Below are 26,012 nucleotides of genomic sequence, written 5' to 3' on the forward strand. Positions count from 1 at the left end.
TGCGTTCAGTTAAAACAGCTCAGAAATGCATTGTAGTCTAGGACTTGGCTTAAGCCTTGTCTGTGAAACCAGGGGTATATCCTTTATTTATTTATCTTTTAGTACTTTTTATCTACTAGAAGTGAATGAGAATGTGAGAGGATGTATTAATCCTCCAAACAGTGTAGTTTATTATTATAAACTTAGCATCATGCTATCCTCATTAGTTACCTTTGACAGTTAATGTGGCTTTGCTTCGTTTGTCTCCTGCTTCGCATATGTACTCGCCACCATCTTCCACTGATAGCTGAAGGATCTCCAAGGTTTGGATTGTGCCATCCCTCTTTATGGAATATTTCTTTCCATCTGATAGGAACTGAGTGCCCTTCTTCCAGGTCACATTGGCATAAGGGATTGAAGTTTCACAGCATAATGAGGCACTGCCTCCCTCTGTGACTTCCTGGCTTGTCAACTCCTTCGAAAATGATAGCACGGGGATTTCTGGTGGGAAACAGTGATACATAGAACACATTCTAAGACATGTGCCAACACCATAAACCTGAAGATTATGAGGTGTTAACAAATTTCCTTTGCAATTTCTCAGCCTGGGTCAAAACTAAGCCTAACTTTGGAATGCTTTTTGCAATATTTCTATTATAGATCAAATTAATCATTAACGATTGAATAGTCAACCTTCTAAATGCAATATCCAAAACTCAACATACTAACAGGCAATGGTCAAGATAAGACATATTTGACAAGTGAAGACAAAACAGCATAAAAAGTTGCACAAAACAGCATAAAAAGTACATGCATAAAAAGTTGCTGGTCACAATTTTTATTTTTTTTTGCAATATGATGCATTAAAGCATGCATCAAACAAACATAAATGCAAGATATATTACATATGTGGAATGTATTGAATATATATATGGATATAGGATGATCAGACACACTAAACACGTGCACAACAGTGCATGTGTTTGAATCCTACTGTGATCATTCAAAGAGTGAAAATAAATGCATCTAAAAAGTTCTTCAGTTTTACCTCTGACTGTAAGACAAGCAAAAGAAGTGTGGGCACCCACATGGAAGGACACCGTGCCAGAGTCTTTCTGGGTGACACTTCTTAGTGTGAGTGTGTGCCTTTTGCCTTCCATTCGGATTTCATTCATCTCATTGTTCTGTAGTGGGACGTCTTGCAGTGTCCACTGAACAATGAGTGCATTATCATGAGAGACAAGGCATTCGAAATGAACGTCCTCGCCTTCATTGACAATGCAGCTCTTCAAGCCAGTTAAGATTGTGATTTCAGGTTCTGAAAGCAAATTCAGGTTTCATTTTGCAAAGAAAGCAACTTCAAGAAAAATATATTCTAAATGTAAAAATATCAGGAGTAGTCAACAGGCCAAAAAATGTGATGAATAAACTTTCTCTGTGATTTAACAACCAAAACAAGCAAGTTTTTTAAACAAAATTCACAAGGTTTTGATAAAGATAGCTATCCTTTATATAAAAAAGGTTAAATTGCAAAGGGAAAAGTGTAAATAAATAAACTAGCAAAAGTAAGTGGGAATGCATTGGAAAAAGGTTAAATTTAAAGTGCAAAACCACGTGCACAGAGTAGGTGCTTAAAGTGATCTGGGAACGGTGGCAAGCATATCATAAGAGAGGATGGATGGTGTAGTATTGAGGATGGTATGGAGTAGATGTGTGATCATCAAAATAGAATGATAAGGTAAAGTTAGAAGAGATGAGGACTTTTATCAGGTGATTCCTACCCTTCACGTTGAGTTTGGCAGATGTCCGATCATGTTCTGTCTCACACGAGTATTCTCCAGAGTCTCCTCCCTGCAGCTTGTAAATAATAAGCTCAGCAACAGCTCCATCTTGCTTCAGCTGACACTTGTTGCTTGCTTCTATTACACTCTTGTCTTTCCTCCAGATGACTTTGGCTCCAGGTTTCGCAAGTTCGCATCGAAACACTGCATTTTCCCCAGCCTCAGTATCCAAATCTTTCAGTGATGATTTGAAAAGAACTGGCAGTGCTGCAAAAGGCGAGTAAACAAGTGTTTCAAGGTCATCAGAAGAAATGGCTTCAAATTCAAACAGGATTATGATAACTTTTATTAGACCGAGGGTTCACTCCAAGCCTACCCTTGACTTCCAAATATGCAGTGCTTTGGCGATCTCCGGTATCACAAATATAGTCACCAGAGTCCTCAGGTTCAAGGTCATGTATGACAAATTGAGCATGGTGACCATCTTGCTTGAATTCATATTTAGCACAGGGGCATAGACCAATTTCACCCCTTCGCCACTCAACTGGAATGTCTGCTTTGGAGAGTTCACACCGGAAGCAGATGCTCTCTCCCTCAACAGCTGTCTGGTTCTTCAGTGCTTGTGTGAAGATGGCTGGAAGTGCTGCCAATTCAAAGAGTGGCATATTATGCAAGAGATTTAATTCCATATGTAGAGTTATTTTCCAGACAAGTAAGACCAAGACAACACAAAGGCCTTAAAGTACAGGTTACAATTAAGTTTCTTTCCTTAGCTTTATCTTCATAACAAACTGTGGAATCATGCACGCTTCATGAACACAGGATGAGAGTGATAATGCATTTTAAAGATGGATTAGAATGATGGAAAAAATTCATGGAGCAGTGGGGTCTTCTCCTACCGTTAACCTTGACATTGGCAGTTGTAACGCTGTCCCCACAATCACAAGCGTAGTCACCAGTATCTTCAGGTTTGACATCAGTGATCTTCAGCTCAACAGTAGAGCCAACTTGTTTGATGAGGTACTTTCCTCCAGAGTGGATCACCTGAGTTCCTTTCCTCCAAACCACAGGAACTGCAGGTTTGGAGAGCTCACACCGGAAGCGGATGCTCTCTCCCTCAACAGCTGTCTGGTTCTTCAGTGCTTGTGTGAAGATGGCTGGAAGTGCTGCCAATTCAAAGAGTGGCATATGATGCAAGAGATTTAATTCCATATGTAGAGTTATTTTCCAGACAAGTAAGACCAAGACAACACAAAGGCCTTAAAGTACAGGTTACAATTAAGTTTCTTTCCTTAGCTTTATCTTCATAACAAACTGTGGAATCATGCACGCTTCATGAACACAGGATGAGAGTGATAATGCATTTTAAAGATGGATTAGAATGATGGAAAAATTCATGGAGCAGTGGGGTCTTCTCCTACCATTAACCTTGACATTGGCAGTTGTAATGCTGTCCCCACAATCACAAGTGTAGTCGCCAGTATCTTCAGGTTTGACATCAGTGATTTTCAGCTCAACAGTAGAGCCGACTTGTTTGATGAGGTACTTTCCTCCAGAGTGGATCACCTGAGTTCCTTTCCTCCAAACCACAGGAACTGCAGGTTTGGAGAGCTCACACCGGAAGCGGATGCTCTCTCCCTCAACAACTGTCTGGTTCTTCAGTGCTTGTGTGAAGATGGCTGGAAGTGCTGCCAATTCAAAGAGTGGCATATGATGCAAGAGATTTAATTCCATATGTAGAGTTATTTTTCAGACAAGTAAGACCAAGACAACACAAAGGCCTTAAAGTACAGGTTACAATTAAGTTTCTTTCCTTAGCTTTATCTTCATAACAAACTGTGGAATCATGCACGCTTCATGAACACAGGATGAGAGTGATAATGCATTTTAAAGATGGATTAGAATGATGGAAAAATTCATGGAGCAGTGGGGTCTTCTCCTACCATTAACCTTGACATTGGCAGTTGTAACGCTGTCCCCACAATCACAAGCGTAGTCGCCAGTATCTTCAGGTTTGACATCAGTGATCTTAAGCTCAACAGTAGAGCCAACTTGTTTGATGAGGTAGTTTCCTCCTGAGTGGATCACCTGAGTTCCTTTCCTCCAAACCACAGGAACTGCAGGTTTGGAAAGCTCACATTGGAAGATGATGCTCTCTCCTTCAATAGCTGTCTGGTTCTGCATCTCTTTTGTGAAGATGGCTGGAAGTGCTGCCAATTCAAAGAGTGGTATGAGATGCCAGATATTTAGTTCCAGACATACAGATTATGAAAATATAAATATTTTCCAGAGAGGATCATGGCAACACAAATGCAACGTTCCAAACAATGCTTAAAATTAAATCCAATTCTTTTTTGACCTTAACTTGATAAATGGTGGAATTTATCAAGTAACCAAGTAATGAATGTGACCATGCATTTCAAAGATGTATTAGAATGTAAATATTCTTGAAGCAGATGGTCTTCTCATACCGTTAACCTTGATGTTGGCAGTTGTCAAGCTATCTCCGCAATCACAAACATAGTCTCCAGAATCTTCAGGTTTGACATCAGTGATCTTCAGCTCAACAGTAGAGCCAACTTGTTTGATGAGATACTTTCCTCCAGAGTGGATCACCTGTGTTCCTTTCCTCCAAATCACAGGAACTCCAGGTTTTGAGAGTTTACAGTGCAAAGTAACACTGTCCTTCTCTTGAATCTCTTGATTCTGTAGCTCATCTTTGAAGACCACTGGTATTGCTGAAGAAGTCAAGTAAAGTAGTTGAACCAGGAACATGATCTTGTGAGATTAATTTACACTTTCCATCAAAAAAATCCTTTCACTGATAGATGCAAAACTTTCTTCTGCAATTGCTTAACTTATATTTTTACCACCTTGTAAGATTTTTGATGAAAACAGCCACCATTATGTAAATGGGAAAACTATAAACTAGACAAACAACTTATTACACCTGACAAGCCAATACACAGTACTTTACCCTACCCTACCATAAATCAAGACATTATTGAAGGACAGCTATGTAGATCAGAAAACAGGAAGCTTCTTCAAGTCCTACCATTGACTTTGATGTTAGCAGTGGTGATGCTGTCTCCGCAATCACAAGCATAGTTTCCAGCATCTTCAGGTTTAACATCAATGATCTTCAACTCAACAGTAGCCCCAACTTGTTTGATGAGGTACTTCCCTCCAGAATGGATCACCTGTGTTCCTTTCCTCCAAATCACGGGAACTCCAGTTTTTGAGAGTTTACAGTGCAGAGTAACACTGTCATCTTCATCACACGCTTGGTTTAACAGTTCTTGTGTAAACTGAACTGGGTGAGCTGTTGAGGTAAGCACTTATTGAGTATTTCAGAATTTACAGCTGAAGTCATTTTTACACTATTCTATAATAAAACAAAATCTTTACAGGCAGATGCTTTCTAAATATTACACCTAATTCAGGAAAGTTGAAGAACACACCATCAAATCAATAATGTATATAAGTTGAATAAGAATGCCATCTAGTCTTCACTGTCAACACAAAACAGTTTAAAAAAAGTGATCATTTAAAAAATGTAAGACTGTCTAAAGGGAAACATGGTCATTTAAAGCAATCTAGATGTGATCTTTCAAAAAATAATAAATAAAACATCCACATCAAGACTGACAAGACTGACAGGATGTGTTGAAGTAGTCAAGAATCTCAATGTCTGCATCAGTTTGCATCTATAAACAGTATGGCAGATCCATTTTAAGACGATGGATAACTTTTTTTATTATTTTGAACTTCTAAAAACGGCACTGTGTTAAATATAGAGACACAAAACGGCACTGTGTTAAATATAGAGACACAAAACGGCATTGTGTTAAATATAGAGACACAAAACAGACAAAAAAAAAAAAGATTCTAAATTAAAAATGCTGAAAGAACAGTCTGCAAAGGTAAAGAGTAATGCTCAGACAAATAGCAGAGTGAATGGCTCCTGACAGAAAAATCCCACAGGCTGCAGTTGGAGGATGCAATTAAAAACAAGTTCACAAAAAATGACGAACACCTCCAAACACATTTAAGTTATAATGCCACCAACAGTCTAGACTTGAAATAATGAAATAATCTTATGCAATTAATTCTGAAAAATCAAAGCAAGAGGACACAATTTATGTTTTATATCCATGATATTCAATGTTGTGGAAGTGACCATCACATTTGGTAATGTAAAGCATCAGTGCTGCTGTTCCCAAACTAGCTACTTTCACTAAACCAAGGACACTAACAAAGATAAATATCATATAATGCAAACTAGTAATTTCTTCCTTACAACCGTCATCCATTCTCACCCTCTTCACCTCTGACATCAGCAAGTACAATGTGGGAAACACTCTAAATAGAGTAAATCATCAAAATATTCACCAAGTATGACACTGAAACGTGCAGTGGTGCAGATAAAGCTGAAGGAGAAAAAAGCACATTTGGCTACTTATTTTCAAGTGAAAGTTTATAAGAGAGAAAAAAGCCAAAAATATCATGTTAGCAACATGTGCTTCATGTTTCCTTATCTAAATAGTGACTTATTTAAACCTTAAAACAGGAGCAGCTACTTCCCTCAAAATTGTTCTGTAGCAAAATGTAGGAGCAATAGTTCTAGAAATTGTAAAAATAAAAAAGTCTCAGTCACTAACAATATCCAAAAGGAGCAATAATGCACAGGCAAGAAGTTTAAATGTAGAAAAGTAATGATTATCATCAAGAATTAAGACACACCACAACAAAAGAGTTTCAAATAAAAATGCGGTCATAATGCAAAAGCAAATGCGTGGCCACATGCCGCTCCAATCACAAGAATGCATCACTGAATATTTTGACTGGGATTCACATTTTCATTGGCACATAAAGGTGCTGCACGACAGACAAAAAATGTGCAACAGTTTCAGCCTGTTTCTCTCTCTTCTGTTTATGGAGGATTGTTTCAGGGGCAGCGGTAGTAGAACTGAGGAACTTTAGAGCTGTGGCAAAAGATACATTCATGTAAATTGGAGACTTTGGCTAAAACCATAAAGATCTTACAGCACAAATAGCAACGCCCATGTCAGACAATAATGGCAAATACAGAACAGGCAGACGTCTTGGATTACAACTTATTTTACCATAGCATTCATGCATGTTGAGTAAATGAAAGCCCCCAAAAACTGACAGATTCCAGACAGTTTAGCATGTCCAAACAAGAAGGATTCAAGCTGCTGACCAAGAAAACAAAGCAAAGACAGAATTGTGACTCAAGTCAGACTAGAGCTGAAACCTTAAATCTATATCTCAGTTCCACAAATGAACTGCACTAAACTGAAGAGAAAACAAACTAGGCAAAACAGACAGACCGCAAAGAAGAAAAGTTTGAGGCAATACCAAAACAGATGTCTGTCAGACTATGGCATAACTGCACAGCAGGTGGAGCCACAGCAGGATACAACAAATGATCTAAAAGTTATATTTAATAATTTGCAGAAATATTCTGTTCCCCATCAACAACATCTCCAGTTATGGTTTTCTGATTTCGCATGTCATCTGCAAGAGCATACTTTTGCTCTACACGATGAACAACTACATTTTTTGGGCATTTCAAATCTACTGTAGGATATCAGTGAAAACCTAACATAACAAATGCAACATTAATATTCACCAACACCAAACAAAAAATAATATTCAAATGTGTAACACTGTTTTTTTGTCAGAAAAGTGCAGCTAGGAAAGAATGGTTAAAAACTACCAGAAACAATAAGAAAGATTCATACCCTTGATCTTCATATTGGCTGTGGTTGTCTTATCACCACACACACATGTGTAGTCTCCTTCATCTTCACATTTGAGATCAGTGATCTTCAGCTCCACCTTTGAGGCAATCTGCCTGATGATGTACTTTCCTCCAGACTGGATAACATGGCTTCCTTTTTTCCACTGCACAGAGATGCCAGGTTTGGAAAGCTCGCAGGACAGAGTAGCACTGCCTCCTTCATCACACTCTAGGTTCTGTAGCTCATGTGTGAAGACCACTGGTAATGCTAAGGAACCATGAAGAAATGTTGGAACCATATTACACAAACAACTCAAGACAATATTAAAGAACTGGACTGAAGAGAAGTCTTTCCAATGGCTTCAATTTTAACAATTAATATGTATTCCAGTTGTGAGCCCTACCAATTGAGCAAAACAAAATTTTACCATTAGTATAAGAGAAACGCCTGATCAAAAATAACCTTACGGCACAGTGGAAGACTATGTTTAAGTAATTCCATAAACAATCACTATTACACACTCAATCACTATTACACACTCAAAAAAGAAATGCAAGGGTGATATAAGAAATATAAAACGGGTGTCATGATGGTGTTTACATTCAGTACATCATTCCTACCATTGACGGTAATGGTAGATGAGGTCTTGTCAAACCCACAATCACAACTAAAGACTCCAGCATCTTCAGGTTTGACATCAGTGATCTTCAGCTCGAAAGTAGACCCAACTTGCTTGATGTGGTATTTCTCTCCAGAATGGATCACCTGTGTTCCTTTCCTCCAAACCACAGGCACTCCTTGTTTGGAAAGCTCACATTGAAGAGTAACACTGTCCATTTCTTGACACTCCTGGTTTTGTAGTTCTCGTTTGAAGATCAGGGGTAAAGCTAAGAAGCAATTGGTGTTGTAACAGTTTGTTAGTTTAGTGTACTCTGGACAAAATTGAAAAGCACAACATGAAAAACCATTCACAAACCTCCCAAAGACAACTGGAGACAAGATGAGACAGAACATCTTACAAGACAAGATTGGCAAATTTCTGTATTAGTAAAGTTATCTTAAAAAAATCTCTCTATAAGGCAACTAACCAGTAAAGGTAAAAATAAAAAGTATTTTTACTCAGGAAAGAGTGAACATGGAAAAAGCAGACATTCACATATATAAGACTGAATGAACTTCATACCCTTGATCTTAATGTTTGCCGTAGTCTTTTTGTCCCCACACAAACATGTGTATTGTCCAGCATCTTCAGATTTGAGGTCAGCAATCTTCAACTCAAAAGTAGCTGCATCTTGCTTGATGAGGTACTTTTCCCCAGAATGGAGTACCTGTGTTCCTTTCTTCCAAACAACTGGAACTCCAGATTTTGAGAGTTCACAGCGAAGAGTAACACTGTCTCCTTCTTCACACTCTTGGCTTTGTAGCTCACGTTTGAAGACCACCGGTAATGCTGAAGTGTAATTGTGTGATAAATCAAAGGTGTACAATAATTATTACCCTACATAATGATCAAGTTAGTTGACAACATGTACGTTGACATTTCAGTGTATTGCTTGCAATGAATAAGCTTTATCCATACCACTGACAACAACACTTGCTGTTGTTTTCTCGTTTCCACATTCACATGAATATTCTCCACTGTCTTCAGTCACTACATCTGAAATCTGTAGCTCAAACATGGTGTCCCTCTGCGTTATCTGATATCTTCCCCCATGTTTCACATTTTCAGTTCCCTTCTTCCATTGCACTTGGCAGCCAGGTTTTGAGAGCTCGCAGGAAAGTAAAACTTTCCCGGCTTCGGTAACCTGCTGGTTCTTCATCTGCCCCCTGAACTTGGCAGGCACCACTGGAGAACGAACAAGCATCATATAATTAAAATTCTTCATAGTTTTAACGTCCAAAAGACAGGATGGAGGATCATTGGGATGAAATGATGAAGGCATGACAAGGAAGTTATGATAAGCCGATGTTCGGTGTTATTTTGTATCAGGATGGGATTAGGCTATTAATGTATATCTTTACATCATTCTTGGTGGTCAAAATTTTCTATAATCACAGAAATATACAAACAAAAAAATGATTCCAATACATCCATTGTACCAGGACTACATGAATAAAAATATGATATACTATATATACAAAGACTGAATCTCACAAACCAACACAAAACACAAATGCTGATGTGCCATTTCTAAAATTTGACAATTCGACAGAGAGCTTGATAGACATCAACTGGAAATCTCAATGGGTTCTTCATAAAATCTTAAAATAAATAAGACATGGGTTCTTCTAATGGTACATTATCATACATGTGCACATGCCTTGACACAGTGGCCACACCGGGCACAAAGTACAAATATATTCTATCACATCAATTGTTGTAATAAGAAGCACAAGTAACACAATTCCAGCACATATATAAAAAAGACTATTTAACCAAAATTTCATTAAACTTACTTGCTAGAAATCTAAATGACATGTAGAGTACGAACATAATTGTGAAAGTATAATATAAAGTGCCAGTACTCTGAACTAAGGTGATCTTCTGCAGACAACAATGTATGAGACCATCAGCAAAATACCTGGCAGTAACATCGCCACACAGAAACCCAAAAGTTAAATACAAAAATGCAGAAAGTAAACTATACAACACATATGCTGTCTTAAACTATACTTACCAGAAATATTTTCAAAGATTTACCTTACTTGGGGAAAGCTTGCCTTCCTACATTCCCTCTGACTTTCGTGTTCATATTGAACGAAAACTTGACTGTCAGAGGAGTTATTTAATAAAGAATTGATAAAAGCAATCTAAACTGTAAGCATCTGGAATCTGTCCATCTAAAAAAATAAGATTCTCAGCCTTCAAGGCATTATTTTCAAGCTAAGCTAATATATTGCAATAAACACCAAGGTTCTTACCTTTCACTGTCAATTTGGCTGTACTCTTTGTAGAGCCAATGTCACAGGTGTATACCTCGCTGTCACTCTTCTCCAGATCCTTCATGTTGAGGATGAGGACGGTTCCCTTCTGCGTCAGCTCATACCTTCCTCCAGCCTTGATCTCTTTTGTTCCTTTCAGCCAGGTGACTTTAGAGGCGGGATGGGCGGTTTCACATTCAAAGGATACAGCACTATTCTCTTCTGCAGTGGCGTCCTTTAGCTCACAAATGAATTTGTTGGCCAGTTCTACAGAGGGAATGAAACACTAAGGTAAATATATTTAAACTTTATAGGAGTATGGTATTTCCCCTGTTGTATATTTAAAAACAAAAAACATTAGGTTTAAAATCCTTACCTTTGATCTCCAGTTTAGCCTTGGAGGTTGGACCACCGGTGACCTCGCAGCTATATTCTCCAGAGTCTTTGTCAGTGACGTTGTGGATAGTCAGCTTTATGAGCGTCTGCTCCTGACTGATTTCATATTTTTGGCTCTTTCTGATAGACTTGCCATCCTTGGACCACTTCACTTCCAGGCCACATTGAGAAAGCTCACAGGAGAATACGGCATCTTCACCAATTTTGGCACTAACACCCTGAAGCTCTTTAGATATGGTAGGAACTTCACCTACCCCCCCAAAACAAGATACGCCTCGATTAAGCAAAACCGGATTTGTGTTAAAACTTGATTCAAATTCATTGCTCTTGTTTTTATTGCACTTACTCACCCTCAATAGAAAGTGTTGCCTTTGAGCTCAAATCTTTGAGAGTGAAGACCACCTCACCAGAATCAGAAGCTGAGACTGATTTAATTGTTAAGGTATACTTGCGCCCTTTGCTGCTTATCTGGAAACGGCCTCCATCAGTGACAGGTTGGCCTTTTAAGCTCCAGGAGCACTTCTCTGAGCTTTCCCGGGACAAGATACACTCAAATGTGCAGTTTTCACCTGCTTTGGCCTCTATCGACTTAAGACGCTTGGTGATCCCAATGTGGATATCTGGGGTCAACAACAAAGGCATTATTGGAAAAACACCAAAAACTTCATCTTCATCTGTTTTCATAAAAAACATGCATGTAAAAAACACAATAAATGACACTACAGTGTCACTATAGCACAACAGTATTACCATAGTTTGTTGACATACCTCTAACAGTGACCTTGGACTTGGAGAGGTCTGTGCCAAGATCGCAGCTGTACTCCCCAGCGTCAGCTTGCATGACGTCGTGGATAGTCAGTCCCAAGGACTTACCATCATGGAGGAGCTCGTATTTTTGGCCTGCAGACAAGACTGTACCATCTTTGCACCACACAGGGGCCACTCTGGGCTTTGAGGCTTCACACTTAAGGGTCACTGTACCCTTCTCCTCTGCAACTACATCATCTAGCAACTTCAGGAATACAGCTTTCTTTTCTGAATGTCAATAAATAAAAAAGTGCATCAAACCAAAATCTGTTAAAAAATTTCTTCATCTTTCACATTCAGCTTTTCTGTTTTATTTATACATTGTCATATGACCTCACCTTTGACCTTCAGGCATACTGTTTCTTTTACATCCCTTATGCTGAATGACACCTTCCCACCATCTTCAGGTGCTAGGTTCTTGAGAGAGAGTGTATGGGTCTTATCCACATGGGTGATGGCATTGACTTCATTGTTGAACAGCAACTTGTCATTGAGCGTCCATTGGACTTCTTCATCAGCATAGTTAACCTCACAGGTGAACACAGCATCACCATCTTCATCCACCTCAACATCTGTCAGATGTTTGGTGATCTGGATTTTACGCACTATATCAAGAAAAAAAAATCAGTTTTATCAGAGTGGAACCAACAACACCTATATAATGCCTTTTGGTGTAGTCAAAGCCTCTTACAAGCAACCCTAACCCTAGCGGGCTGGATGTATAAAGGGAATGCAATTTGAAACAACATGCTTCGAATGCCTTCTTTATGACTTTACCTTCTACTTTGAGAACGGCTTTGCTCTCACAGACCCCGACCTGACAGCGATACTCTCCAGAGTCCTCTGCACTCAAAGCTTGTATAATCAGCTGCACATTGGCGTCCTTTTGCTTCATGCTGTACTTGCTAGAAGCCTCCAAAGCAGTTTGACCCTTAAACCACTGCACTTCTTTTGGTGGGGTAGAGAACTTGCAGCACAGTGTGGTGGAAGTCTTCTCCTTGGCTGACACATCCTTGAGAGGCTCAAGGACTTCAATGGGACGCTCTTTGGGGCGAAATGAACAGTGACTTTGAAAACAAAAGTTCACAAAACTACTATATTCTACAGCATTACATTTCATCTGTAGTAAACATGTAACCAGAACAAAATAAACCTTTTTATAGCTATATATATAAAATATATATATATTCTACAATAGCTAACATTTCTGTATCAATTCTATCATGCATCATTATCAAAAACTATTTAATTGGAATTATTAGATTCAAATTAGATCACTTTTGGAGTGGCTACTTTGCAAATCTTGTTTAAACCAAGTCCCTAACCTTTCACTTTGAGCTCAGCTGTTGATTTGCTCTTTCCGGCTGTGAACTGTACCGGGCCTGACATGGAGGCCTTGGTCTTCTTAAAAGTGAGGTGGTGCATGGTTCCCTCTTTCTCCATCTCGATATCTGCGCTCTCCTTCAGCTGTTCCCCATTCAGCATCCACTTCACTGGTTTGACTGTCTCCACGCTGACTTCCACTTCAAAGTGGGCGGCAAATGGCTCAGTCACCTCCACAGAACTCAGCTCCCGTACTATGCTGATAGCCTGCTCTGAAAGTTGTGATGATACAGTATAGTGCTGTGTCAAAAAAACTGCTACATAAAAAGTTTATTGGTATAAAATTCTTTAAAAAGACTTTAGACTTCAGAAAAGTCAAACTTGCGTGGAAATAAAACAAAATGCATATAAGCTAAATTTACATAACAGAAATTTAAACTGTAAGCAAACATTAATTTGTCCCTGTTTAGAAGGGCAAATTAATAAGATAAATACTTATCTAAATACTTAATACTATATTTTAAGTATTATACTTAAGTATAAATACTTTATTTTTAAAATATAGTTAAAATCACAAACAGGCTCATACTTGTCTGTTGCAGATCAATTAAAACTGATCTACAAACTGTTATCAAATAAGTAAAAACATGCAATTACATTATGTCCACCCTTTTACAGACAGTTTTCTTTTTTGTTTTCTTCTTTAATAGTGTGTGGTTGTGCTTCATGAATTCAGTTCCTAAAATGTTATTATTATTATTATTTTAATCATAACTGAAAAGGTTTTTACCCTCTACTAGTAGCTGACATGAAGTCTTATCATCAATGGCATCACACATGTATGTGTCCTCATCATCAGAGTCCACGTCGATGATGGTGAGCTTCCTGTAGATGTCCTCACTGGTGATCTCGTGCTTCTCGCTAGGTTTGAGCTCCGACTTGTTCTTGTACCATGTGACTTTAGCACTGGCCCGTGACACCTGACACTCTAAGTATGCGCGGTGTTTGAACATGGCGATTTTGTCTCTCAGTTTCTTCACAAATCTGACAGGCAGTTCTGTAACGATTATAAGGTGACTTGGGGGGTGATTTGTTAGACAACAGTAGAAACACTACACAGCCCAGGCTGTAGTTCATTAGTCTTAACACTGAATGCAAAATGCATGCAGATATGATAGACACATGACCACGAACCTTTAACCTTTAGTTTAGCGGTTGAAGAGGCCTTCTCAGCTGTGAACTTGATTTCACCAGCATCCTCAGCCTTTACAGATTTGAAGATTAGTACGTATGTTCTTCCTGAGAGAAAGAGAGTTTTAAATGAGTTTGAGAGTTATTGATCTGTCCCAATTGGAACTGGATTTATGCTTGTTTGATCTTAGTACATTCAGTTCAACTCACCTTCCTGCCTCATCTTGATGTTGTCTCCGGCTTTGAGCTTGGCATGCCCTTTGTGCCACTGCGCCTCTACTTCATCGTGAGAGACCTCACAAATAAACGTTGCACTCTCCTTCTCTGTCACCTCTGTGTCCTGCAGTGGCTTTACTATTTTAATATCTCGGGCTGCAAGAATTCAAATACAATCATTTATTCATGTGACACTACAAAATGTTTGAGTATCTCCCACTCAGCATTCATTCATCTTTACCATGAACCGTGAGCTTGGCTGAAGTATTGTCATCTGTTGTTCTACACATATACTGGCCCTGGTCCTCATATGCACACTTGTGGATGAGGAGGGTGCGCTTGTTGGCCTGGGATTGAATGCCAAATTTCTTTCCTGGCTTTAGTTCCTCATCATCCTGATAGAGCAATAATGACACAACTACATCAACATTTTCTTTTACTAGTTCTATTTTCAAAATTATTTTATATTCCATTCATATGTGACTACACATTTTTTTTTTTTAACAATTCTAAATTGAATTACTAATACCTTAAACCACTTGACATCAGCATTTGCTCTCGATACTTCACATTCAAATGTGACTTTCTCCTTTTCAGGAGAAACGATATCCCGTAGGGGTTTGAGGATCTTCGCAGCTGGCTCTGTGGACACAACACCAATTATTACAGTTGCAATCATTCTAGATTTTAACACTTCTGTTTCTTTTCATAAGTTTCATATACACCTTACTAAACCCCCAATAAACGACTCTTACACAGGCTGCAAAAAGTTAATCATGCTCAAGGACACAATAGAACATAAAATGTGTTAATTAAAATACAGTAGTTTGTATTGTGGAATATACTTAAAATATTGGATATGCAGCTTCTACAAGTACTAAACTTAAAAATATACTTTTTATAATCTCATGTAAATGCTATCTTACTGAAAAAATTCTTAAAAAATATCTTACTGAATCTTGCAATTCACTTAAGAGCACAACCCAATTATTGGACGATGCATTAACCCTAAATTACCGACTTACACCCTTTGCATGCCAAGAATTATAAGTGGGCTTAAACCTAAAGACGCCAATATACAAACTAACCTGTAACAATTAGTTTTCCAGAAGTATGGACATCCTCAGCTTGAAAAGTAATAGCTCCACCATCACTTGTCTTCAGCTGGGACATAGTCAGGCTGTGCTTGTTGCCCAATGCTGTAATGATGATATTGGGTCCTGCCTTCAGTTTCATTCCATCTTTGCTCCAGGATCCTTCTACATCAGCCTTGCTAAGCTCGACCTCCATAGTGATGGTCTCTTTTTCTTGTACTTTCACCTCTTTCAGGCCTTTTACTACCTGAATCTTCTTAACTGAAAAGTAAAAAAAACAATGGAAATCCAATGATGAGACGCTTTTAGGAAGGCGTAATTGAATGTGCATTTCGGTTAATGATTTTCATTGTCAATTTTTATTAACTACTAGGTTATATATAGTCATCATAGCAAACATATGGAATGAAAATATTATGATCGAAAGAGTAACTCTGTGATGGAGTAACAATAAAGGAACCCCTACTTTCTACTGTCAGTTTGGCCTGGGTCTTGTCATCTAGGGTTTCACATGAGTAATGTCCTCTGTCAGCATATGCCACGCTCTTGAGGACCAAAGTCTGCTTGACACCCTCCACATGAATCTCCAGATTCCCTCCTTGCTGTAGAACCACACCATTCTTCATCCACTTCACATCTGTTGAGGGTTTACTCAGCTCCACTTCCAACCGAACTGTGTCCTGCTCCTGCACAGTCACATCTACAAGCTTCTTCTTAAATGTGACAGGAAGCTCTGCAAGATACAAGATACAGATGTGTGTACTGAAAAACATGTGCTTGCCTGCGGATATGTTGCATTACGCTTAACATTTATCCTTACCTTGTACTTGGAGTGTGGCCTTGCACACTTTCCCATCGGCATCGATACTGATCTCTCCTGCGTCCTCCTGAGTGACAGCTATGATAGTGAGGGAGTAGCTGCTTCCTCCAAAATCTAACTTAAATTTGGGACTAGCTGTTATAGGAAGACCATTATGCAGCCATCTGACACTGACATCGGCTGGTGTGATAGAGCATTTGAAGATGGCATCTTTGCCTTCATTTGCAACAACATTGTTCAGCTTGGTAGTGAACCTCACCAGACGTGGGGCTGTGAGAAATTAGATTGAAAATTTCAAAACATCTATCACTTAAAACAATCTTAAGTTGCGTTTGTTCATTTAATGAGAATTTATGACTTTCAGACATGACACTGATGGTTCTTACCTTTAGTGGTGACTTTGGTGGTGGTTTTGTCATCTTTGCATTCGCAGCTATACTCCCCTTCATCCTCCTGAGCCACAGCGGAGACAATCAAGATGCAGTTGGTGCTATCAGTGCGGATGCTGAATCTGCCGCCCGGTTTGATTTCTTTGCCGTTATGCTTCCAGAGGACATTACCTGTGGCTTTGTTGAGGGTGCAGGAAAGGGTCATGGTGCTTTCTAGTGCTGCAGATACCGGTTGCAATGGCACCACAAATTTTAAAGGTACCTCTGCATGGAATAATTGAGGGGAAAAATTAAATCATATTTTGTCTGCAATCAGTTAGATTTAATATTTCAATAAGTGCAATTATATCTTACATTAATTACTTTGAAAACTTATAAAGACAATTGCATTGATTTTTTTTTTTTCAAATAAATATGCAGTAAAAATTTTATTGCTTTGAAATAGCAAATTAGCTTTTACCTTTGACCTGAACCTTGAACTCCACCTTGTCATCAGCAGTCTGGCAGGAGTAAGTGCCATTGTCTTTAGATTCAGAGGACTTAACAATTAGGACACGTGAGCGACCTTCCTGTTTCATCTCATACTTTGATCCATCTTTTAGTTCCACTCCATCCCTGAACCACTTAACACTACAACTCTCTGACATCACCTCGGTTTTTAAAACAACCTTCTCTTTTGACTCGACCATCACAGTTTCTTGTGTCACAGATGTCTTCTGGAATTTGGTAGTGACATCTGAATAAAAAATAGGACATATTCACTAAATTGTAACCATGTTCTGGAGGAAGCTGGAAGATTGTTCATTAATGGAGGTCCACTTATGTCTTAGAAAGTCTTACCTTCCAGCTGAATCTTAAAGAGAAGTTTTTCATTCCCAACTTCACAGGTATATTCTCCAGCGTCCATCTTCTCCACGTTCTCCAGCACCAGCTGACGGCTCTTGCCCTTTGACTCCATGTGGACAGTCTTACTGGAGCTCAACTGCTTGCCATCTTTGAACCATTTCACCTCAGTCTTGAGGTCAGAAACTTCACAGCTCAGAGTGGTTTTCTGGGATGCTGAAACCTTAACTTCCTTCTGATAAGAGTCTTTGTTGGTGAAGGCAGTTTTGAGCTCTAATGAGAAGGTATAAAGAGTTTACTTCATTCAATGAGTTTAGTTTGCCAATTTACAGAGAAAGTCAATACTAAAGTGACACATTAAATATGACACTAGAGAAGAAATATTTTCATAGCAGCTTTTAAACAACCCAAAGAAGACTGTTAAGAGTTGACATATTTCACTTATCAGTGCAAATTGTGAATAAGTTATTTGGTGTGGCCAAGAGCAACCACTGATGACCAAATGTACAGAGCCAAAATGAACAGTCCAAAATGTTTTCCATACCTGTCACCTGAATCTTAAAGGGCAGTTTCTCATTCCCAACTTCACAGGCATATTCTCCAGCATCCTTCTTCTCCACGTTCTCCAGCACCAGCTGACGGCTCTTGCCCTTTGACTCCATGTGGACAGTCTTACTGGAGCTCAACTGCTTGCCATCCTTGAACCATTTCACCTCAGTCTTGAGGTCAGAAACCTCACAGCTCAGTGTGGCTTTTTGGGAAGCAGCTATTTTGACTTCCTTCTGATAGGAGTCCTTGTTGGTGAAGGAAGCTTGAATGTCTAGTTGGGCAGGTACAGTGCACCATGGATCCAATATAACAAAACAGAATTATTTGAGTCAATATATTACTTAAAGTTATAGACGTCAGATACTATAAGGACTGGATGGGTGAGAAAGCCAGAATGGATCGTAAATTGTGGTCTATATTTTAAGCAAATAAATCCAAATCACATTGCAGACTAAAACTTTTTTAGTAGCATTGAATTCAGCAAAACACTGCTTTTTAATTTTAAAATGTACCACTTCTTGAACAGAAAAACTACATGTATTACTAAATCTACAAACACATGTTAATAATATCAATGGTCTCTTTCACCAAGGCCAATTTTTTATTGCTACATGTAGAATTAGCTTTTGTCAAGCTTCACTGTATTACTGTAGTTTTGGTCTTTTTCATTTGCAAGAAAAACTGAAGTAGAAACACAGTGCCAATAAACAAACACAAGGATGTTTCCATACCTGTCACCTGAATTTTAAAAGCAAGTTTCTCATTTCCAACTTCACAGGTATATTCTCCAGCATCCTTCTTCTCCACGTTCTCCAGCACCAGCTGACGGCTCTTGCCCTTTGACTCCATGTGGACAGTCTTACTGGAGCTCAACTGCTTGCCATCCTTGAACCATTTCACCTCAGTCTTGAGATCAGAAACTTCACAGCTCAGAGTGGCTTTCTGGGATGCTGAAACTTTCACTTCCTTCTGATAGGAGTCCTTGTTGGAGAAGGCGGCTTGAATGTCTGGTTGGGCATTAGACAATATCAGAAAACAGTACTCTTTGGGCAATTATATCACTCAAAATATTAAACAACAGATACTGCAAGGACTCTATACTTGAAAATGTAGGAATACATCATAAACCGCAAATCATTCCACAAAAAAACAAAAACAAATTACATTGCAGACTGAAACAGGCAACAGATTTTTCTGCCTATAAGTGTACCACTTCTTAAAGAAAGAAAAGTATATAAATAGTTGTATCTATAAAGACACATTAATGAAATCTTGTGGCATGCTTTTTTTGACCAGATGCAAGGCATACTGTATCAAATCCCTTTGTTATATTTAAAGTAGGCTTTCTTAATGTTTGTTGACTTACTGTATTGTAATTGTGGTATCTTCCATAAAGAAGAAAAAACTCAAATAAAAACAGCAAGCCAATAGACAAACACAAGGATGTTTCCATACCTGTCACCTGAATCTTAAAGAGCAGTTTCTCATTCCCAACTTCACAGGTATATTCTCCAGCATCCTTCTTCTCCACGTTCTCCAGCACCAGCTGACGGCTCTTGCCCTTTGACTCCATGTGGACAGTCTTACTGGAGCTCAACTGCTTGCCGTCCTTGAACCATTTCACCTCAGTCTTGAGATCAGAAACCTCACAGCTCAGTGTGGCTTTCTGGGATGCTGAAACTTTCACTTCCTTCAGATAGGAGTCCTTATTGGAGAAGGCGGCTTGAATGTCTGGGGCAGAAATCAAGATTCAGGAATATAGTGTCAGAAACTACTTTCAGTTTTATGTAAAATTTGCTTTGATCATGTATGATTGAGTCACTGGAACCTTATAAAAAACCACAAAAAAACAAGACAAAACACTGGCATGTTGTTCTTACCTTCCACCCGAATCTTAAAGACCAGTTTTTCATTTCCAACTTCACAGGTATATTCTCCAGCATCTTTCTTCTCTACGTTCTCCAGCACCAGCTGACGGCTCTTGCCCTTTGACTCCATGTGGACAGTCTTACTGGAGCTCAACTGCTTGCCGTCCTTGAACCATTTCACCTCAGTCTTGAGATCAGAAACCTCACAGCTCAGTGTGGCTTTCTGGGATGCTGAAACTTTCACTTCCTTCAGATAGGAGTCCTTATTGGAGAAGGCGGCTTGAATGTCTGGGGCAGAAATCAAGATTCAGGAATATAGTGTCAGAAACTACTTTCAGTTTTATGTAAAATTTGCTTTGATCATGTATGATTGAGTCACTGGAACCTTATAAAAAACCACAAAAAAACAAGACAAAACACTGGCATGTTGTTCTTACCTTCCACCCGAATCTTAAAGACCAGTTTTTCATTTCCAACTTCACAGGTATATTCTCCAGCATCTTTCTTCTCTACGTTCTCCAGCACCAGCTGACGGCTCTTGCCCTTTGACTCCATGTGGACAGTCTTACTGGAGCTCAACTGCTTGCCATCTTTGAACCATTTCACCTCAGTCTTGAGATCAGAAACCTCACAGCTCAGTGTGGCTTTCTGGGATGCTGAAACTTTCACTTCCTTCTGATAGGAGTCCTTGTTAGTGAAGGCAGCTTGAATGTCTGGGGCAGAAATGAAGAATTAGGAATATAGTATCAGAAATTACTTTCAGTTTTATGTAAACTTTGCTTTGATCATGTTTGAGTAAGTCACTGGAACCTTAAAAAACAAAAAATAATAAATACAAAAACAAAAAAACAAGATAAAACACTGGCATGTTGTTCTTACCTTCCACCTGAATCTTAAAGAGCAATTTCTCATTCCCAACTTCACAGGTATATTCTCCAGCATCCTTCTTCTCCACGTTCTCCAGCACCAGCTGACGGCTCTTGCCCTTTGACTCCATGTGGACAGTCTTACTGGAGCTCAACTGCTTGCCGACCTTGAACCATTTCACCTCAGTCTTGAGATCAGAAACCTCACAGCTCAGTGTGGCCTTCTGGGATGCTGAAACTTTCACTTCCTTCAGATAGGAGTCCTTATTGGAGAAGGCGGCTTGAATGTCTGGGGCAGAAATCAAGATTCAGGAATATAGTGTCAGAAACTACTTTCAGTTTTATGTAAAATTTGCTTTGATCATGTATGATTGAGTCACTGGAACCTTATAAAAAAACACAAAAAAACAAGACAGAACACTGGCATGTTGTTCTTACCTTCCACCCGAATCTTAAAGACCAGTTTTTCATTTCCAACTTCACAGGTATATTCTCCAGCATCCTTCTTCTCCACGTTCTCCAGCACCAGCTGACGGCTCTTGCCCTTTGACTCCATGTGGACAGTCTTACTGGAGCTCAACTGCTTGCCATCCTTGAACCATTTCACCTCAGTCTTGAGGTCAGAAACCTCACAGCTCAGTGTGGCTTTTTGGGAAACTGCTACTCTGACTTCCTTCTGATAGGAGTCCTTGTTGGAGAAGGCGGCTTGAATGTCTGGTGCAGAAATCAATATTTAGGAATACAGTATCAGAAAGTACATTTAGTTTTATGTAAACTTTGGTCATGTTTAAGTGAGTGAATGGAACCTTAAAAAAAACAAGACAAAACACTGGCATGTTGTTCTTACCTTCCACCCGAATCTTGAAGACCAGTTTTTCATTCCCAACTTCACAGGTATATTCTCCAGCATCCTTCTTCTCCACATTCTCCAGCACCAGCTGACGGCTCTTGCCCTTTGACTCCATGTGGACAGTCTTACTGGAGCTCAACTGCTTGCCATCCTTGAACCATTTCACCTCAGTCTTGAGGTCAGAAACCTCACAGCTCAGTGTGGCTTTTTGGGAAACTGTTACTCTGACTTCCTTCTGATAGGAGTCCTTGTTGGAGAAGGCGGCTTGAATGTCTGGTGCAGAAATCAATATTTAGGAATACAGTATCAGAAAGTACATTTAGTTTTATGTAAACTTTGGTCATGTTTAAGTGAGTGAATGGAACCTTAAAAAAAACAAGACAAAAAACTGGCATGTTGTTCTTACCTTCCACCCGAATCTTAAAGACCAGTTTTTCATTCCCAACTTCACAGGTATATTCTCCAGCATCCTTCTTCTCCACGTTCTCCAGCACCAGCTGACGGCTCTTGCCCTTTGACTCCATGTGGACAGTCTTACTGGAGCTCAACTGCTTGCCATCCTTAAACCATTTCACCTCAGTTTTGGCATCAGAAACTTCACAGCTCAGTGTGGCTTTCTGGGAAGTTGAAACCTTCACCTCTTTCTGATAAGAATCTTTGTTGGAGAAAGCAGCCCGAGTTTCTAAAAAGGACATTTATTCTTTTAGTGAAACATAAAAAAATATGTAGTTCTGCACTGCAAAAAGATCTCAAACATCTCCAAAATGGACAAAAACACACTGGACTAATAATACATGTTATGTGCAAATTTCAACAACCTCAAAGAGATTGTTTCCCAGAAAATAATCTAGAATTTTATGTATTCAAGGTTCAAGATACTTCTTGGAAAGAGCTGTACCTTCAAAGGACCATTGCTGTCCACAGTAAGATCTGACAATGGTATGATAAATGACATGCTAAACTTTAATATAACTTATACAAGGCTGATATAACTTTTAATTTCACTTATTAAATCATTTATTAGCTGTAGGAGCATTTAGCGTTTAGCTTCACTGTTCAAAAAACCATAAAGTTATGACATTAATTAGGTATTGTGGCATGTCTGATTAATCCTGCTCATTTAAATTTTTAGTTTAAGACTAATTAGCGCATAGTCTTACCTTTTATCTTGACCAGGAATGTCATTTTGTCCTCTGCCGTCTCACACGAGTAGTGTCCTTCATCGCTCTGCTTGGCACCCCTGATGACCAGCTTCCTTTGCGTCCCTTGAGACATAAAAGTTGTCCTCTTGTCCTCCGTTATTTCTATCTGTTCTTTCTTCCACACAACAGCGGTTCCAGGAGAAGCAACCTCACAGCTCAACACCACGTCGCCCACCAGAGCATCACTCTCCTGGGGCTGAGTCCTCGGCTTGTTAACAAACTTAGTTGGTTCTTCTGTTAGGGTAAAATGGAGGATTAGATGCCATACCTCTCTGTAATTTTAACATGATTAGGAATATGAAATGGATTATAGAAAACATATCAAACATGGCAAGAAATAGTCACATCCATTGTCCATTTGAATATAACAGATGTCTTGTGACACACGAAAAAAACGAACAAACAGAACTGAAACTCTCCTGAATTACATTTACATTAACAGTCAGGAACATGTATATTAAATATGAGTTTGCATTGATCATGTTAGTCATTTCAATGGAAAAATAATATAAAATGCTGCTGTAAAAAAAATGTGTTACCATACAGTGAAAATTTTATATTTATATTTAAAAAAGATAAAATACATGTAATTCTACTGTAAAATATTTTCAACGTTGTTTTTATGCCTTTATGTGAGAGTATTTGCATTTATAATTGGGTTTATGCTGCTACCAACTGTTTAAATATTATGTTCCCAAAATTCAATAATAAATATAGTTATTAAAATGGTTTTGTTAAGTATGATATCAGTATCATATTAAATTATTTCCAAAAATCAAGCTAAATTAAATATAAATTGTACATCCTGTTTAACCAAATTTTGTATCCTAATAGTTTTATATATATATATATATATATAGTAGTACCTTAAATAGCATTGAGAGCACATCATAAATCTCACCTCAAAGCATATTTAATATATGATACCTGTGTATGAGTGCTAAGCAGAAGTGTTAAAACACATCTTCTAACACTTCCTGTTGAGAAGCTTGAGCTCAGCTGTTCCTAGCTGTCAACACTGACCGCTTGCACCATTTATCCACTCAGAAATCTCTGTACTAAGCTGGGATATATACGAAGCACTGACTACTCAGCAATGACTTTAATTCTTGGGAAATTCCTAAATAGTAGACTGCAAGCAGCACGCACTTCAATTTAAAATTGTTCCATTTTCATATATGTAAATAATTGTAAAATTAATATCAGTTTAAGCTTGAAATATATATATATAGAGGCTAAAACAGAAATAGAGGCTAGTTGGAAACAGAGGCTATAAAAAGCTTAAAGTAACTGAAGGTCAGTAAGTGAAGAGAAAAATTGCCTGTTTCACCTTTAAGGGTAAGTTGGACAGACATTTTATCGCCATCACACATGCATTCATAAATGCCCACGTCCTCAAGGTCCACGTTGTGGACTGTCAGTATGCGTTTGCGCTCCACACTTGTGGCTTCATATTTTTTACCCATCCTCAGCTCCTTCCCATTCTTCATCCAAACAACCTGCAGCACAGACAGTACATGTAGTTAATTTTCAAAAAGAAAAAATTGACTTATTACTCATCATGTCCACACATCTATTACTGTAGATATTTGGATTTTGTCTGTTTTGTAAGGGCAATGCATCTCAAAAATCAACTGTGCCACTTGTTGGACAATACAGTTTAATTCAAACATTTAAAAAAGCATTTAAAAAAATGTAAAATACTTAATGTATATTTAAACATTATATTTGGATTTTGCAAGACAAAAAAACGTGCATTTTGTCACCTGGACACTTGAGTCGGACACTTCTGTGTGCATCTGAGCAGAGGAGTGCTTGCTGAAAGTAAATACCTCAACCTGAGAAGACTTACTGGTGAAACGTGAAGGTGCAGCTAAAGAACATCAAGAAAAAAAATCAGGAACAATGTTGAAGTTATTGTACTTTAGTTTTCAGAAACTGTTCCTTTCTTACCTGTCACAGTAAGCGTGCAAACGCTCTGAGATCCGCCACCCACAAACTTGACCTGTGCCCCGTTCAGCGCCATGGACACCTCCCTGATGACCAGCGTGTGTGTGGTCTTTGAGCGTGTGATCAGATACTCAGATCCACTGCGGATCGTTCGGTCATTTATGGTCCAGGAGCCAGAACATACGCCCGAGAGCTCCACAGTGAAGGTGGCTTCTTCGTCTGCATGTGCACAGCAGCTCACCAGGCCTGTCTTCACTGACGCTGTGGGCTCTGATCAAACAAATTCCAAAATACTTATTGGAATATACTGATTTATATAACTTTATACTGGTTTATACACTGCCCAGCCAAGAAAAAAAGTCGCTGTAGACTTTACAGAATGCTTGAATTGCATTGTTAATACAAGATCTTGACCAAAAATGGATGCACCTATTGATGGAAAATGATTCTTCTTCATGCTCCCTCAACCATTCTTTCACAATTTGAGCTTGATGAATCTTGACATTGTCATCCTGGAATATGGCCATGATGTGTCTTCCTACATGGTTGTTTAAGAAATGAAAAGCTACACACTCCATCAATTAGGGTTAAAAGAACTGTTCCCAAACATATAACATGATAGATCCATAATAATCACTGTAATAATGATCCAATCATAGACTCTTAAGCATTTGCCAATTTAAATCCAAGCAGCGACTTTTTTTTTGGCCAGACAGTGTATTTTATGAATGTCCACAGCAATCAACAAAGCCTTTCTCACCAAGATAAAATGTTCCAGGAACCTCCAAGTAGGCACTCTGACCGAAATCATTGACCGCTGAGATACGGAACTGATAGCTCGCCTCCTCTGAGATTTCGCTGAAGGTATATTCAGTGCTAGACACAGTCGTACTAGTGATTTTAACCCAGGTTTGGGCTCCAACCTTCCTGCGCTCCAAGAAGTAGCCGGTGATTGGCACAGGCCGTTCACTGTCCGGTGGAGACCAACACAGTGTGATCGATGAATCTGTTTTGTTCCGCACCGTTGGTTCAACTGGGGGATCTGGTGGGTGTTTCCTCGGTGCTGAGGTCAAAGTTAAAATTATTGTTAATAAGGTTAAAGAAAAAGAATCTCTCTACTGTAAATGTCACAAGCAATTGTGTTGAATTGTTTCCACACATACTCCATCAAAGAAATGGAGTACGAATACCATCACAT

At 38.8% G+C, this 26,012-nt stretch overlaps 1 protein-coding gene across 32 annotated transcripts in view; it reads right to left on the minus strand.

Moving 5' to 3' along the window:
* The window catches only part of obscnb (obscurin, cytoskeletal calmodulin and titin-interacting RhoGEF b), a 55,725-nt gene that overhangs the window by 23,713 nt on the left and 6,000 nt on the right, over nt 1–26,012 (minus strand). For 10 of the 32 annotated variants that reach the window (XM_079863475.1, XM_079863474.1, XM_079863473.1 and 7 more), the window contains exons 5-49: nt 25,575–25,877; nt 24,818–25,084; nt 24,631–24,737; nt 24,195–24,363; nt 22,823–23,098; nt 22,069–22,344; nt 21,660–21,935; nt 21,251–21,526; nt 20,826–21,101; nt 20,384–20,659; nt 19,959–20,234; nt 19,534–19,809; nt 18,810–19,085; nt 18,074–18,349; nt 17,527–17,802; nt 17,147–17,422; nt 16,684–16,950; nt 16,298–16,567; nt 15,944–16,210; nt 15,472–15,738; nt 14,913–15,025; nt 14,625–14,778; nt 14,378–14,539; nt 14,171–14,275; nt 13,767–14,033; nt 12,979–13,248; nt 12,431–12,697; nt 11,992–12,258; nt 11,615–11,881; nt 11,197–11,466; nt 10,827–11,096; nt 10,451–10,717; nt 9,108–9,374; nt 8,712–8,978; nt 8,149–8,415; nt 7,529–7,795; nt 4,816–5,082; nt 4,232–4,498; nt 3,704–3,970; nt 3,182–3,448; nt 2,660–2,926; nt 2,137–2,403; nt 1,761–2,027; nt 1,028–1,297; nt 211–480 (exon numbers count right to left, since the gene is read on the minus strand). In XM_079863475.1, the coding sequence (XP_079719601.1) occupies nt 211–480; nt 1,028–1,297; nt 1,761–2,027; nt 2,137–2,403; nt 2,660–2,926; nt 3,182–3,448; nt 3,704–3,970; nt 4,232–4,498; nt 4,816–5,082; nt 7,529–7,795; nt 8,149–8,415; nt 8,712–8,978; nt 9,108–9,374; nt 10,451–10,717; nt 10,827–11,096; nt 11,197–11,466; nt 11,615–11,881; nt 11,992–12,258; nt 12,431–12,697; nt 12,979–13,248; nt 13,767–14,033; nt 14,171–14,275; nt 14,378–14,539; nt 14,625–14,778; nt 14,913–15,025; nt 15,472–15,738; nt 15,944–16,210; nt 16,298–16,567; nt 16,684–16,950; nt 17,147–17,422; nt 17,527–17,802; nt 18,074–18,349; nt 18,810–19,085; nt 19,534–19,809; nt 19,959–20,234; nt 20,384–20,659; nt 20,826–21,101; nt 21,251–21,526; nt 21,660–21,935; nt 22,069–22,344; nt 22,823–23,098; nt 24,195–24,363; nt 24,631–24,737; nt 24,818–25,084; nt 25,575–25,877 (11,385 nt within the window). The remainder of the gene's footprint in view (nt 1–210; nt 481–1,027; nt 1,298–1,760; nt 2,028–2,136; nt 2,404–2,659; nt 2,927–3,181; nt 3,449–3,703; nt 3,971–4,231; nt 4,499–4,815; nt 5,083–7,528; nt 7,796–8,148; nt 8,416–8,711; nt 8,979–9,107; nt 9,375–10,450; nt 10,718–10,826; nt 11,097–11,196; nt 11,467–11,614; nt 11,882–11,991; nt 12,259–12,430; nt 12,698–12,978; nt 13,249–13,766; nt 14,034–14,170; nt 14,276–14,377; nt 14,540–14,624; nt 14,779–14,912; nt 15,026–15,471; nt 15,739–15,943; nt 16,211–16,297; nt 16,568–16,683; nt 16,951–17,146; nt 17,423–17,526; nt 17,803–18,073; nt 18,350–18,809; nt 19,086–19,533; nt 19,810–19,958; nt 20,235–20,383; nt 20,660–20,825; nt 21,102–21,250; nt 21,527–21,659; nt 21,936–22,068; nt 22,345–22,822; nt 23,099–24,194; nt 24,364–24,630; nt 24,738–24,817; nt 25,085–25,574; nt 25,878–26,012) is intronic. The other 22 variants (XM_079863486.1, XM_079863482.1, XM_079863479.1 and 19 more) reach the window with 9 other exon arrangements.

The sequence above is a fragment of the Squalius cephalus genome (genome assembly GCF_949319135.1).
Source record: "Squalius cephalus genome assembly, chromosome: 25".
Taxonomy (NCBI): Eukaryota; Metazoa; Chordata; class Actinopteri; order Cypriniformes; family Leuciscidae; genus Squalius; species Squalius cephalus.